Source organism: Lolium rigidum, chromosome 2, assembly GCF_022539505.1.
Source record: "Lolium rigidum isolate FL_2022 chromosome 2, APGP_CSIRO_Lrig_0.1, whole genome shotgun sequence".
Lineage (NCBI taxonomy): Eukaryota > Viridiplantae > Streptophyta > Magnoliopsida > Poales > Poaceae > Lolium > Lolium rigidum.
In genome coordinates, this window is record NC_061509.1 from 277,352,952 (window position 1) to 277,367,936 (window position 14,985).

Sequence of the window (14,985 nt, forward strand, 5' to 3'; positions counted from 1 at the left end):
ATATAGGATGAAATGAATACAAAAGCATTCAGGTGGGAGCCTTTGCGCTCGCCCCCGGTGAAAACTCAAAAAAAAAAAAATTTCATCCATGTCCAGTTTACAATAGTACAAGCTTCAATTGAAGAAACCAAGAGTACAGACACAATAGTTACTGAGTTATGGACTTCATGAACTCCTTGATACAAAAAAAGATGAGAGGACACATGCTCTCCAGACCACATGGCATGGTAATATCATGCATCTCTTCTTGAATTAGGACCGGAAGTGAACCAAAGAAGGCGAAGCCAAACCCAGCTCCTCGGTTCTCTGCTTCCTCTCCTCGGCCGTCCGTGGATATCTTGACGGACAAACCTTGCTCTTGGGGTCCAAGTCACCACAGCACCCAAACACCTTCCTGTCATGCAGAGATATCTCTGCCATATTAACCGCGACTTCCGCGACACGCCTGATGTATCGCACAAAGCTATCGTCAGGTTGGAAGCCATAGATGGTGAGCTTAACCAGATTCTTGTGCTTGAGATCAGGAACATGGGTCTTCCAGTTCACTTCTGCCTTTTCGCAGTAACCGCGTTCCTCCCGGAACTCTTTGCCTGTCGCCATTATGCACCAATGATCCCATACTGTGATGCAAAGCTCTTTTAGGGACGGTGCAGCTTCAAGAATAAACATTGTCCAAGCAAAATCACACCCTTCAGGAATGTTCTCCAGATTTACTTTCTGTAGTTTGCTGAGCACAGGAGTGAGCAGGTTCGGGCGTTCTGGTACAACCCAAATCTGGGATAGAAAAAAAAAATTAAAAATTTAGTCCACGTTGCAAACAAGTTACATTCTGAAGCGGCAGAGAAGATTGATTTAAGTTACTATTGTTACATAAAACAACCGTAGAGTGGTAAAGGACATATACGATTCAAATAACGAATGAGTACCTTTTCACATTCAAAATCCAGATGCAGATCACGGATGGAAGGGACATTAGCAAGGAGCTGACTTAACTCAAGAGTCTTTTCCCAGCAGACGCCTGTTTTAGCGATGCTTAGCTTTGAAAGCTGTGGTACAAAGCCAAAAGAGATGGGATCTCCATAACAGAACCAGTTATTATAGCTCACCCGTTGGAGCTTTGGTAGACATGTGAGCTCAATTCTCTCAAAATTCCCAGAGTCTACCTTGAGCTCAACAAGTCGAGCATGTGAAAGTTGCAGCACAGAATGGATCCCTGAGTCGCAGTGAGTCAAATGCAAAGACTCTAAACGCTTGCAGGTGCTGAGGATGTCAGGGATGCCCAGTTCAGCAAACCTCATATTGCGAAGCCAAAGGCGGGTGAGGCCAGCGAATGCGTCCGGACAAGCGCCAAGAAAAGCATTGAACTGGCTCCCAAAGTGGAGGAGATCGTCAGGAGAGCAATCAGGATAAGCCTTCTCGGTGACCATCTCAAACTCAGCTGCTTCGACTTTCTGGTTTGCCATGGCGCGGGCAACCGAATTTCCAATGGAGACAGAGTCACGATCCGTCAAGACGAACCTGATTTTGAGTTTGCTGACAGTGATTTCTGGGCTCCTTGTGCTCAGGATGTTATCCGTGACATCAGCCACAGCACGGCTGATTCGGAGAATGTCGTCAATGCTGAATTCACAGGCTAAGTTGTGGTGACATGAGATGGAGCCAACACTTATGAACAAGTGTGAGAGCATAGTGGGAAGCTTGAGCGTTTGCTTGGAGAGGATGCAGGTCCTTATAGCATCAAGTGTGTCCACCCTCTCCAGGATGTTGAGCAAGAGGTCATCAGGCAGCTTGTTGAGCCTGTCTCCATGGTCGGCAGCGTCGCGAGCTGGCTTCTGCTTTGCATTTAGCAGGGACAAACAACAGATCAGAATACATTGAGGGACAAACAACAGTAGATAGTACGTAATAACAAGAAACACTAGGAACAAATTAAAGAAGCGGCGCGTACATTGCATCTGCGGCGTCCGTTCTTGTTCTTCATGGCTGGTCGCAACAACTTTCCTGTCACCTTATTTGATCAAAGATCTATGGAAGCGATGGACAGGAGGTGGTCGCCGGCGGCGGAGGGTAGGGTGGGCTGTGAACCTAGGCGGCGGGGGTAGTGAAAGCTGCAAGGGCACAGAGGATGGTGGGGGTCGCCGGCGGCGGATGGCAGAGTGCGCTGGGGTTTGTCGCAGGGGATGGTGATGTCGTAGTTGATCGAGAGGCGGAAGAGACGCGGGAAGCGGTCGGAGGAGATGGGGTGGCGCCGCGGAGGTAGTCAGGGAGCGAACGGCGAGGGTTGAGCACGGCGGCGGCGGACCAAGGAAGGAGTAGCCCACTTTGGCCCAGCTAAGCCCAGTCTGGGTCATTACCGCGCAATTCGGCCAGTTGGCCCAGCACATTTTAATTCCAACATCCTCCTTTTTTTTGCGGTTTTAAGCACTTGCAAGATTACTTGATTTTGTTCTAAACAAAGACTAGTTTATCTGGATTTGTCATTTGTTTTTCTCCAAGAAAACAAACCCAGATTGGTCACCGGATAGCCATCTTTCAATCAGATACAGAGAACAAAAGCTGTCTAGTTCTTTTTTTCTTGAGGGTAGTTGTCTAGTTCTTCTGATACCACATGATGACATGATTGCCCACATGGCCACACGTGCCATTCTAATGTTCTTTAGGCTGAGAACATACCTAAAGGTGTATCAATCATATACAAGAAAATTTAGAATGGCCGATACAACGCTAAGAAGGTTACAACTCCACTCTACGATACAATATCAAACGGCAAATAACGTACCCTCTACAAACCCGGTGATAAACAACTCGCCTTGTCCAACATTCTACCACATGACGAGAACCAGAGCACATAGCTTCAGGACCCGTCAGAAACCAAGCAAGACACATCGTCGGCACATCAGTCAACGCCAACCGTTGGCATAGAGCTGACACCGTTGCCTCACCGTCACGGCAAAATCCTCCGGGGCCATGTGTCCCTGCCTACGACGATGGCCCCACCTATGCCGACCGTTGGCGTCGACCGTGCCGATGGGTGTTGAATGTGCCAACGGCTTAAATTGCGCTGACGGTTGCCATCGACACGGACGGTCCCTTCCCCTACGTCGACAGCCATCCTGTGCCAACAGCCTAGCTTCTGGGTTGCCGGGCTCAGAACATGTGCTGATGGCCCCGATAAAAAAGCCGTCAGCACAGGATTGAACCGTCAACACCTTGTGGCTTTTCTGTAGTGGCCGGATCCAGTTTTGCTTGTTAGGGCATCTCCAGCGGCACGACGCAAACGGACGCTCCGGAAATGCGTCTGGGCCCTGCTCCAGCGGGGCGACGCAAAGTGACCGGGCCGTCCGCGGAGACGCAAACCTAGCCCAAATATGCGCCAGGTTTGCTTCTCCGCAGACGTTTTGTCTGGCCCACCTGGCAGTGACCCAGGGTCGATGCGTCTTCTCCGCCAGTACTGGCGCCGAGGCGTCGCTTCGGCAGTCTGCGGCCGCGTAAATGGTGATGCCTCGCGTGACGCGCGGCCGTCGCCTACCTATGCGCACGTAGTAATGGCGATGACACGCGTGGCGCGGCCGTCGCCCTGCCTCCGACCTATATAAACAGGGGCGCGAGCATCTCATCTCCTCCCCACTAAACCCTAGCTGCCGTTTCCGCTCAGCCCTAGCAGATCCACCATGAGCAGCGCCGGACGCGTCCAGGCTGCCGCGCCTCCACCTCCACCTTCACCTCCCACTCCACCTCCCCCGACCTCGAGCTCCGACGAGGAGTTCGACTCCGAAGACAGCACCGACCTCCTCCACTCGGTCAGGGACGCCGCGGCCCTGGCTGAAGCGGAGAAGGAAGCAGAGGAGGAGTGAGCGGCCCATGCGGCGGTCGACGCCGAGCTGGAACAGCGTAGGCTGGCGGCCGCCGCAGCCGCAGAGGACTCCGACTCGGAGATATCTTGGTCTTCCGATGACCCTGATGCGCCTACGCCGGAGGAGAGGGTGGCGGAGCAGAGGGCTATCGTCGAGTCCTTCGAGACGCTCAAGGATGACGCCGCGAACGCGAGGTTGGAGCAGCGCTTGCAAGAGGACGCGGAGGCGCACCGAGCCATAGCAGCCGCACGGGAGGCGGCGGAGAAGCAGGCGATGGAGGAGCGACGCAACGACGGGGCCGGCCCGTCAGGAAGCAAGTAGTTTAGGCCTATAGATCTACTTTGTATAGTTTTTATGCATTTTTATTTGTACTACTTCCTATGTTTTTAACTATGTTGCAATTCAAAAAATGGGTCGCCCCGGTGGCAGCACACCCAGACGGAAACGATCGCGCGGACAAAATATGACCGTGGGGTGACGCAAAAGACGCTCGTGATCACTTTTGGGCGTCCGAAATGCGTCGCCCGTTGGAGATGCCCTTATAACAAGTCCTGAAGAAGAGAGATAATGTGGACCATCCACAGCGATCTACAACAATTGCTTTACGTTGATGTGGAGAATCGGAAGGGTTTTTTAGGCTTAGGCTTTGGTTGTTCTGTCGAGTCATGTCAATGGTTCACTTCCATATGTGCCATTGCCATACATACGTGGGTAGTTTCCAAGTTATAGTTATAAGCGTGTCCGTGCGCTTGACTAGTTTGAGTTGGCCAGCTCCCAGGTATCAACGCGCGCTAGCTAGATTGGTCGTCTATATATACAGGTGCTCTAGCTGTAATCGGACTTGCACAGATCGAGAGATCAAAGAAAACAAACCAAGGTTCTCTGCTTCAACCTTCAATCGTTCTATTCGATCGTCCCCATGGGAAACATCAGCTCCTGCTGCACCGCGGAGCCCGTCGAGACGTCGTCGAGCTGCGTGATGAACACCGCCACGGCGGCGCACAATTTCACCGTCCCAAACTACGTACTCGCTCCTCAAGGGCATGGGCGTCGGCAAGTTCGTCAGCTCGGGGACGTTCAGCGCCGGTGGCCACAAGTGGAAGATTAGGTTCTACCCTGACGGCAACAAGGCGACGGGCCACGCGGCGGCCTTTCTGTGTCTCTGCAGCGGCGCTCCACCAGCCGGCGTGCACACCAAGTTCACTTTAAGCTTGCTGGTCAATGATGGCAAGGTACACGCAGATTCTAGGGCTTCCAGCTCGTGCATCACGCACACCTTCGAGGCACAGGCGGATAATGCCTGGGGCTTCACCGATTTTATTGACAAGTCCAAGCTGCATGAAAACTGCTTTACGATCAGGTGCGACTTGACCGTCATAAAGAAGCCATCGAAGATGCAGACATAGCGCGCGGAGGGGGGCTTCGCTTGGACGACGTCCAAGATGTGTTAACCTAGTTGTTTCCGGATAGGCAAGTTCAGTCATCTAAAGATCATAGATATATTGTTTCATGCTAAGTTTATTTTGATTTCTGTTCAGAAAGTTGTTTTGTCTTGAGAAATTGTGTACGGAAGTTCTTTTTCCTCTCTTGAGAAACTATATATGTAGGAAAGTAGTTCTAAACCGTACGGTGGTGCTTGTATTACATACTTTTTTTTTTTGAAGATGTGCTTGTACTTACATACGGCAGCGTTGGCAAGTCTTCATATGAGCCGAAAAAGATTATCAAAACGATGCAAAGTCGTGTATCTTCAAAATCTAGTTTCGAAAAAATCTTCAAAATCTAGTTTGTAAAATAACAAATAAAAGAGCAAAAATCAAAAGGCAGTACGTCCTAGCGATGGCTCGAAGAGCGCTGCTATACACACGACAAAATTCGTCCGATCTCTGTACGATCGAATTTATCACACGCAGGGCAACGACCGGTTTGGTTTTGGGCTGGAACTGTGACTTGGGATCGGCAAGGTAGACCCCCTCCACTGCGCGTATAAACATATCTTAAATAGCCCTAGGCTATCCGGAAGTAGAAAAAAAATAGGTGTAGACTTATCTGTTTATTTAAAATTTGAAAAAAATGTTATTTAAAAGTTCTTAAATTTTTTGAAATAAATATTTGCATGTACATATTAACTTCATACTTACACGTGCCAATTCCCCAGAAAACATACGATTGTATCTGACTTATGTAAAACTGACAAAATATGTAAACGACACTATAAAGACATCTTTAGCGGTCCGACGCATTTCGGATGCAAAAGGGGCCGCGCGTGTCCGTTTGCATCGGCCTTGGACGCGGAGCATATGTCGCTGCGACCGGTGGTGGAGGTGGAGCGGCCGCTGGTGCCCACGAGGGCAGAGGCAGCGACAGAGGCGGCTAGTCCAGACCTAGCGTGACCTCGAGCTCCTGATGCGCGTGCGGCGCTGGAAACTGGCGCCCCTCCTCCCACCCCAGGCACGCCTGCCACTCCGACATGGTGGCGTGCCAGCGGGCTCTCTCCGCCAGTAACGCAGTCTCCATGTTGTCGTTGTTGCGAGCTTGGTCCCTTGCTACCCCTCCGTTGCTTGTACATCGTCGGAGCCAAAGGTATTAGGGCATCTCCAACGCTATGACCCAAACGGATGCGTTGGTGAAGTGCGGTTCCGGAGGGCTCGCCGGCCTGCGCAAGCGTGCCAGCCGCGCCACCTCCTCGAACCACAAGTCCCAGTAAGGACTCGTGTCGCTGTAGGGGAGGTGCACGTCGCCCCACAGCATTGGGGCGTCGGCCTCCCAGAAGATCTGCGGCACCACGACGGTGACGTAGATCCGGTCGCGGATGGCATTTGGGATGTGTCGCCGCATTGGACCGCGTTTTTGTCCGCCACGACCCATCCGAACGCGCTGACGCGGGATGAGTAGCCACCTTGGAGATGGCCTTACTGCCGTTTGGGTCTGAGTTAGACTTGTGCACTGGGGACATAAATAATTAGCACATAAAGAAGTATCGTACGCAGATCGGACAAAGATTGTCGTGTGTGAAGCATTTTCGTGGCTCGAAAGTATGTTGCATGGTTGCGGACACTGCGCTCGATACCTCACTCATATATGCATCTGCATAGTAAAATATAACAACTTTTAACTTTTAAGCGAAAAAGGGAGATTTTCGTTGTTCAAGGTGCCCGTGCAGCACACGGAGCACTTCCTCGTTGTTCCCATATTGTCCTTGCATCAAACGAAGATTCATGAAGAAATAAAATAGATGACGGAATTATGAAAATTAATGAACCTGCAAATATCAGCAAAACAACAAGTATTGTTGACTAAGGAAAATAACTCATGATAAAGTGGTAAAGACAAGATACGTTTTGACCAGAAAAGCGAGCACAGGCTTCTTCGGTAAAGAGGAATCAGACGATTCAAATGAAGTTTTTTGTAACGTATCAATAAGATAAAGCCATGCTACGGGTTGTTTCAGGCCCTAAATAAACGCGTACACTTAAAAACTCCGTCGGGCTCCTATAATCAATACATATGGTCAAGATACTCTGGTTTGGAAGCTAACCCCTGCAGGTAATTGTACATCCAAAAGTGCATACAAGCATTGTTTCAGCAACCTCCAACTTCCACCGATGCAACGCCCAAAAACTATTCCACCGGAAGAGAAATTCCAGATAATGTTTCCTACCCTGAATTTTTTTGTCTTTCCCGAATGCTAAGGAAAAGAAGAGGATTGAGTCAAAAGAAAAAGCTATTTTGGAGTTTTATCAACAATTTGCTTGTGTAGGTGGGGACCTGGTATTTTCGGAGTCCTTATGTGAGGAATTACAAAAGAAATTTTTTCAGCAAAAATGTGAATTAGGAAGGATTGGTCGAGATCATTTCCCTTCTTAACCAGGTCTGGCGGGACAAAGAAATGGCGCCGCGAGTTCAAACATTCGTCTGGAGGCTTCTCAGAAAGACACTTCCTACGGGTAAGAGGGCTAGTAGATTCTCCAAGCACATTAAAGAAGGTTGCTCTAGATGTGATAATAAAGAAGATGAAATGCATATGCTATTCTTATGCCCTTTCTCTAAATCAGCATGGTTCTGTTCTCCCTGGTACATTAGAACTGAATCCCTTGCTGCTCATCATGGCTCTATTGTTGATATGATTTATGCTTTGCTCACATCTGGACATCCACAAATAAAACCCACTACTCTCTATACCTTCCTGTGGTGTCTATGGAAGGCTCGAAACGACACTCTATTTTGCAGGAAAGTAAGCAGACCATCGCAGGTTTTTGCAGCAGCTAATGCTATTATCAGTGCTACTAAATTAGAGATCCGAAGTTCTACTGAACAACACAACGACTTGCAAGACAACAACATTCGTACACCTGCACCGCAGCTTGATCTCATCCCTGGATCGACCATAGCTGAACCATCAATTGTCGCAGGCACCAAGATATTCACAGATGCGTCATGGGTACAAGTTGAGCAGCAGGGAAATTCTCCTATGCCGGCTGGGCTAGGAATATGCATTCAAGTGGAAGGCAATCAGCAGTGTTCCCAGCTCTTCATCTCGGCTATCTCGCCACCAGTGTCTTCGGTGCTACAGGCTGAAGCTTTTGGTCTTCTTCTTGCAGTGAATCCGGCTCCAGCAAGTTACTTTCTTCACTGACAATGCTACTCTTGCCAAAGCTACAACTAATCACAATTTACAGGATGCCCCTGGTCATTGGGAAATCAGGCCACATCTAGCTAGTGTATTCAATAGCAGCTTCTTTTAACTTTGATAGAATATATCATATCTCCAGAAGTTTGAATTTCAAGGCAGACCACTATGCCAGGCTAGCTCTCAGGATTCTTTCAGTTTTAGATGCTTGGCTAGCTCTCAAGCAAATGTTGCTTGTTCATTTAGAGATATATTGTCGGACCAAAGCGTTGCCATGTGCACGCTGCTCTCTGTAAAGTGTTGTTAAAATAATAAAATCTTTGTTGTTAAAAAAAGAATATTAGAAACAGTGGCGTGAGCATATGCATATCTAAGGGTGTGTTCGGGAACAGCCCAACTCCCAGCTTCTGCAACTCCGCGTGCAGGGCGGTGCCGAACAGCCTAGCTCCGCGGAGCCAGATCCTCGAAGCTGGCTAAATTTTATGTACAAAGTGCGGAGCTGGGGTTTGGCAAATCTCCGGATCTGGAAAACGCGGAGCAGCGGCAATTTACGTAAAATGCCACCGCCAAGTGAGGAAAACGCTTCGTTGTTCACGCACGCACAACTCTCGGAGAGGGGTGGCCGCACAGGCCAACCCCATCGCACCGCCGCCAAGGTCTCCATCTCCGCCGCCGCACTTCCTGGGCCGCCACGCCGCTGCCGGCGATGCTACCTCTGCTTCTCCTCGCGTCGCTCCCTGGGCCGCCATATTCTTCTCGTCATCCCCCACCGAAGTCGGCCGGATCGAGCGACGCCCATGGTAGCCGTGGTGGTTGTTGGCTGGGAGCAGGGCACGCCGTGCGTGGTGGAGCAGCAGCTGGCTGGGCGGATGCGTCCGTGATCTCGTTCGTCCCCGAGCTGCTCCTCAAGAAGAAGTTCCAGCCGACTCTGCCCCGCCCTCCTCCTCAACCTCAAGCAGCACATCGGCTGATCTGCCCCGACCTCGTCCAGTACTTTCTCCGGCCACCACCGTTGACTCCCGTTCGTCCCCGAGCTGCTCCCAAACGGGCCAAATTAGCAACGAAAATTTCCATGCCGAAGTGGGCTTCGGCTGGGCCAGCTAGGGTAGATGGGCTCCTAGTCGACCAGTAAAGGAGGAGCGCGCCGAACATTTGTCGCTCCGGAAACGACGCTGGAGTCGCGTTTGAGAAGCGGGATCGAAGGATTTGGCGAAGAAAGGGGTGTTTCCGAACACGCCCTAAGAGCATGTCTAACAGATCCCGTATTTTTTCGCCCCTTAAAACGCGAGTAGAGGGCCCTGTATTCACTTTTCGCCGGCCGAAAACTTGGATGACCTAGCAGAACCCGTATGCCCACCCCGTAAAACAGAATATCCCCACCCCGTAAAACAGAATATTCTATTTTACGGGTGGGGATACGGGTTCTGCTAGCTCGTCCGAGTTTTCGACCCCTCAAAACAGGGTTTTAGACAACAATTTGCACAACAATTTCAGATCAAACATAGCACATCCAAAATATGTGATGCATAATTCATAGTTTTTAACAACACAACGCGATCATAGGCAATGTTCAAGCCACGGAAGTTCCCAAATGTGATCAACCATCAATGAGTCCATCGCCAGCGGCGCCACCACTCGCCGGAGACTCACCTTGAGCACTTGCAGCACGAGCTTCACGCGCAACCTTCTTCCTCGCCACGATGTCCGCCTTGGTCTCCTTCCACCACGCCAGCTGATCCTCGTCCATGCCGTCGGTGCGCAACATCATGATATCCCTCTCCTCGGCCAAGAGCTCCTTCATGGCCTTGGCTTCTTTGAGTGCGATCATCTTCATGTCAAGTTCGGCCTTCAACTTGGCATCTTCCCACCTTGCTTCCACCTTGGCAAGCTTCACCTCCTTCTTCTTCTCGGTGATGAGGAGCGTGGTCTCCAATGTCTTCATCGTCAATGCCTCCTTGGACTTCATGAGTTGATCCAACTTCTCCCGGAAGCTAGCTGCTTCGCCTTCTAGCTTGACCCTCTCCTTGGCTTTCTTGTTGCCCTCGGGCTTGCCGGCGTTTCTCCCACCCATTTCCTCCGCTTCATCATCCATGGTGAGCAGTGCCTCCTTCTTGCACTTTGACTCATTGTCCCTCAACTTCCACTTAGGAAGATGTTGAAAAATGGAAAATCAATGATGAAATTGAAATTCCTTGTTCTTGGAGCTGGCCATGTCCTTGTACTGTGCTTGAGCATACTTCGGCTGCACAACAATAGTATGTGATGTTTCCACATCATCAACACATAATATGGATAGCAACAAACAAGGAAAACTTACATAGTCCTCCGACACGCATCCACTAGGGGGGTTGTCGGCCACTTGATCCATGGCAGCACTCCAACGAGAACAAGCTGGTTTGATGATGTTCCATCGGCCTTCAAGGGAGCGGTAGGATCTGTTGGCCATGCTCTTGGTGCGAGGCTTCAGCTGGTGGTACAGATCCTCAATGCGCTGCCAATAGCGCTTGCCGCCTTGGTCCACTCCGGTGCACGCATCCATCCCCACCTTGCTCCAAGCACGGACCAAGATGGCGTCTTCGATCTCATTGTAGTTCGTCGTGCGTGGCTTCGGCGTCCACGAAGAACCGGCGGCAGCCGGATCAACCTCAACCACCTCCTCCTCGTCACCCTCATCCTCCTCCTCATCATCAATCTCTTCGACGTTGCACTCCCCATCGAATGCATCGATGCCGGTGTCCAAATTCACCGCGGATTCGTTGAGCATGTCCATGTAGGATGTTGTGGACTCAACATCGAACACCTTGTCTACGTCCATGGTGGGTGGCGGCGGCGCGGGCGGCGCATCGGACGGAACGGAGGGAGGAGGGGTCGTGGCCTTGGAGGGTGGTGGAGGCGCGAGGCCGATGCGGCTGATTGCCTTTGTCCGCACCTTGGCCGGCGCGGCGCTCCTCAGCCCGGCCACCTTGGTCTTCATCCTGCCCCCCTTCTTGGCAGCCAGCGGGGCTTCGGCCGGCGAAGCTGCGGCCGCCGCAGGTGCTTCGAAGAATTGCTTCGGAATCCTCTTCCTCTTCGACGGGATGGTGGCGGAGATCACGGCCGACACGACGCTGGCGTTCGGCGGACCTCCGACGGGGACATCAACCACCGCGGCCGAAGGAGGTGCACCGCCGGCGGTAGGCGGCCCTTGCGGACGATCCATGGCAGCGGGATCCGGCCGGGAAGGGCGGGGCGGAGGAGATCGGGCGGCGGCGACGGCGGTTGGCTTCAGCGAAACCCTTCGCGCGCAGTGGAGTGGACGATACCGGTTTGGCCCTCTATCCCCGCTCCCACCCCGCACAAGTAGGGGGCGAAGACCCGCCCCGTAATCGAAAACAACAAAAATCGAAGCGGGGACCATTTTTACGGGGCGTGCTAGACGGCCGGGTAGAGCCGAAACCCGTATTCCGGCGGTTATTATACGGATTTGTCCCTTTTAAGGGGTCTGTTAGACATGCTCTAAGTATATATTGTTGCAGCTAGCTTACACGTTGAACTAAAAATGTATATATTTTGTATGTGCCCAATTTCAACCCCTTTGAAATTTCATGTCCACTAGCACGTATGGAAAATTTTGAACTAAATAAGATGCAACATTTTGCTTATAAAGACTTCAGAACCTTCAAACAACTAAAGAAGACATTGATCTCAAGGTGGAAATTTTCAAAATTCTGTTTTCTCAATGGTTAGGTGATACGTCTCAAACGTATCTATAATTTCTTATGTTCCATGCTACTTTTATGATGATACTCACATGTTATACACATTATATGTCATTATTATGCATTTTCCGGCACTAACCTATTGACGAGATGCTGAAGAGCCAGTGCTATTTTCTGCTATTTTTGGTTTCAGAAATCCTAGTAAGGAAATATTCTTGGAATTGGACGAAATCAACGCCCAGGGGCCTATTTTTCCACGAAGCTTCCAGAAGTCCGAGGGAGAGACGAAGTGGGGCCACGGGGCACCGACACGATAAGGTGAGATCGCAAGATGAATAGACCACTGTCCGAGCCATGGTGAACTGTATGGCTAGAACCAGATTTTGTGCAATGGTGTCGAGCTACTAGGGTGTCAAGCTGGGTCGGATGCAGGACGCTTTAATTTTGCTTTAAATATGTACCTTCTTTTGCATTATTTCTAGTTCTGTGGACGAAACGCCGGCGCCGCTTTGCAGCCCTACGAGCTACTAAGGTTCTAGGGACATCTAAATGGAAATGCTTTAAAATGGAATTGGATATTAAGTTGTAGTGTCAGGGCATTGACTAGGGCTAGATTTAGGAGCATGGCTACTGAAATAAGTTGCTTTTTTAGGGATACTGAAATAAGTTGCTGGGCATGAATGTTGGGAACCTGAAGACTCTGGCCCAGTGGCCCGGCTAGCGTTTTCTATGTCTTGATCATTAGATGTAAAATCTTGACACTTATTATGAATTGGAGGGATACTTTTTCTCCTACGTGATCAGATAAAGACAACGGGTTGATGCTCAAAATAAAAAAGATTAAGATTAACATAACGGTAGTTCCTCTAATGATAAACACAACAGGGCACATAAAATGTTTTATCGAGCCGTCGACCAGAGCGTATTGAATTATTGACCATGCCACACTGATCGAAGTTATTTAATATATTAATATCAAATTTCACCATCTCCACAGTACATATTGTGATGGCACTAACTCTTCAAGTTATCTCCTAAGGATTTATAGCAGGATACTTGAGTGGCGACCCTGCTAACGGGCTTGACTCACAACAACATTCTACATAGCGTCTGCAGTGTCCATCGCTGCCGATACCAAACTTAAGGCACTGGGTACGGCAGAATTCATCGTCGCAATCCGGAATGACATAGCACTTCACTGCAAAAGGTGTTTAGACGGCGTAAGTTTCAAGTACATAGAGCAAGCGAACATTTTGTGCATATACATGCATTGTGAACTAAACAAAAATAAATATTATAACCTCCTGCCGTCGCCAAGGGCAGCAAGGTTGCCGCCATGACCGCAAGCGCTGCCAAGCATACAATCAGCGCGTTCTGCTTGGTAAGTGCCATGGCTAGTTAGCAAGGTGTTTTCTTCCTAGCTAATGCCTCTCTTGTTGTGCGTTTGATAGCTTAGTGGAGATATTCTCTTTGGTAGTGTTTATATAGTGGGATTGGTAACACAAATTAATAAATAGTAAATTAATAACTTCCATTTTATCAGAGAATTAATGCATTCCATTTTTAGTTTTATTACCAAGAATTAAATGCTACTGTAAATAATAACTACTCCATGTAAGCTTTAGCGAAGATGAAGTTGAAGAGGTAGATAAACCACATATCATAGGCAACATTCAGTTAATGCTTGCATGTTTCAATACCGGCGGAAGGGCACCGGCGCATCCTAAAACTTCCCTCCCGCCAACCGCTGACCGGTTTACATGGCACTGGTAGTTCTGCCTTCGAAACGGTATATACAAGGGTCTCCGGTGCGAACTGTCGGTGCCGTTAAAAAAATTGAAGGGTCAGACCACTCTTAAGATGTCTGCTGGAGATGCTCTTAGCTTTGGCAATAGTCGGATCCATCTTTCGGCCCAAATTAGCTAGGGTCTGAGTGCTCGAGGATATCTGCTCATAGAACTTTTCTTTTTGCGTGATTCTAGGTGCCAGAGGGTGTTCGACGGAGGTCTTTGATTTGGGTAGACTGTCTTGTTTTGGTGTTTGAGTTGGTGAGCTTCGTGGTGGATAGTCTGGACAGTGCCTGGAGAAAATTATGCCCTCTGGACGGTCTTGTCGTGATGTTTGAGTTGGTGAGCTCGCCAGGTTTTCAACTACGTCATACTTTATACCAGATTGTACGATACAAGATTAGGTGGGAATTCGTGGAACTTTTTTCAAATTTCCTTGTTTTTTCATCATAGAAAGCAGTTTTAAATCTTAAAAAATGCATTTTAATAAAAATGTATCTTAGAAGACGATGAAATAACATGTATTGAGGATTGTGAACTGACAGTCTGATGTGCTATTGTTTTTGAATCTTAGATTTATTTTGGAATCCGCTTTCTACAAAACAGGAGACATGTTTGTTACATGTCGAACGTGGTAATGGAATTTGCACCTGTGCATGCTTGGTTATTAGTTTTCCAATATATGGAATCTATAGCAACACACATATGGAGCACTGCTTTAAGTGGATATACAGTTTCCATTAACATTCAGGTCCTGCTACTATGTACTGTCAATTTCATCCTGGACCAGTGTACAAATATAGCGGCTTTTACATCTATGCTTCCATGGTAATTGAATGGTAATTCAAGGTTCCTGTAAAGAGAAAGTTTTGTACTCCAGGTTGATATAACATCCTGCTCCCATGTTTTACTCTACCAGATTGTTCTCTCGGTCCCAGGAGATTAGGTATTAACATGTGCACACGCTGCAGCCTGCAGGATGGAAAGTGCCATAGTCCAAGCAAGAAAATGTTAAA

General features: G+C 49.2%; 1 protein-coding gene across 1 annotated transcript; it reads right to left on the reverse strand.

The window, feature by feature from the left end:
* Nucleotides 1-211: 211 nt before the first annotated feature.
* Nucleotides 212-2,161, reverse strand: LOC124688890. The gene is made up of 3 exons (XM_047222505.1): nt 1,949-2,161; nt 927-1,832; nt 212-774 (listed from the first exon to the last, which is right to left on the reverse strand). Exons 1-3 carry the CDS (start codon nt 1,979-1,981, stop codon nt 253-255), a joined length of 1,461 nt encoding a protein of 486 aa, XP_047078461.1. The 5' UTR covers nt 1,982-2,161; the 3' UTR covers nt 212-252.
* Nucleotides 2,162-14,985: the final 12,824 nt, after the last annotated feature.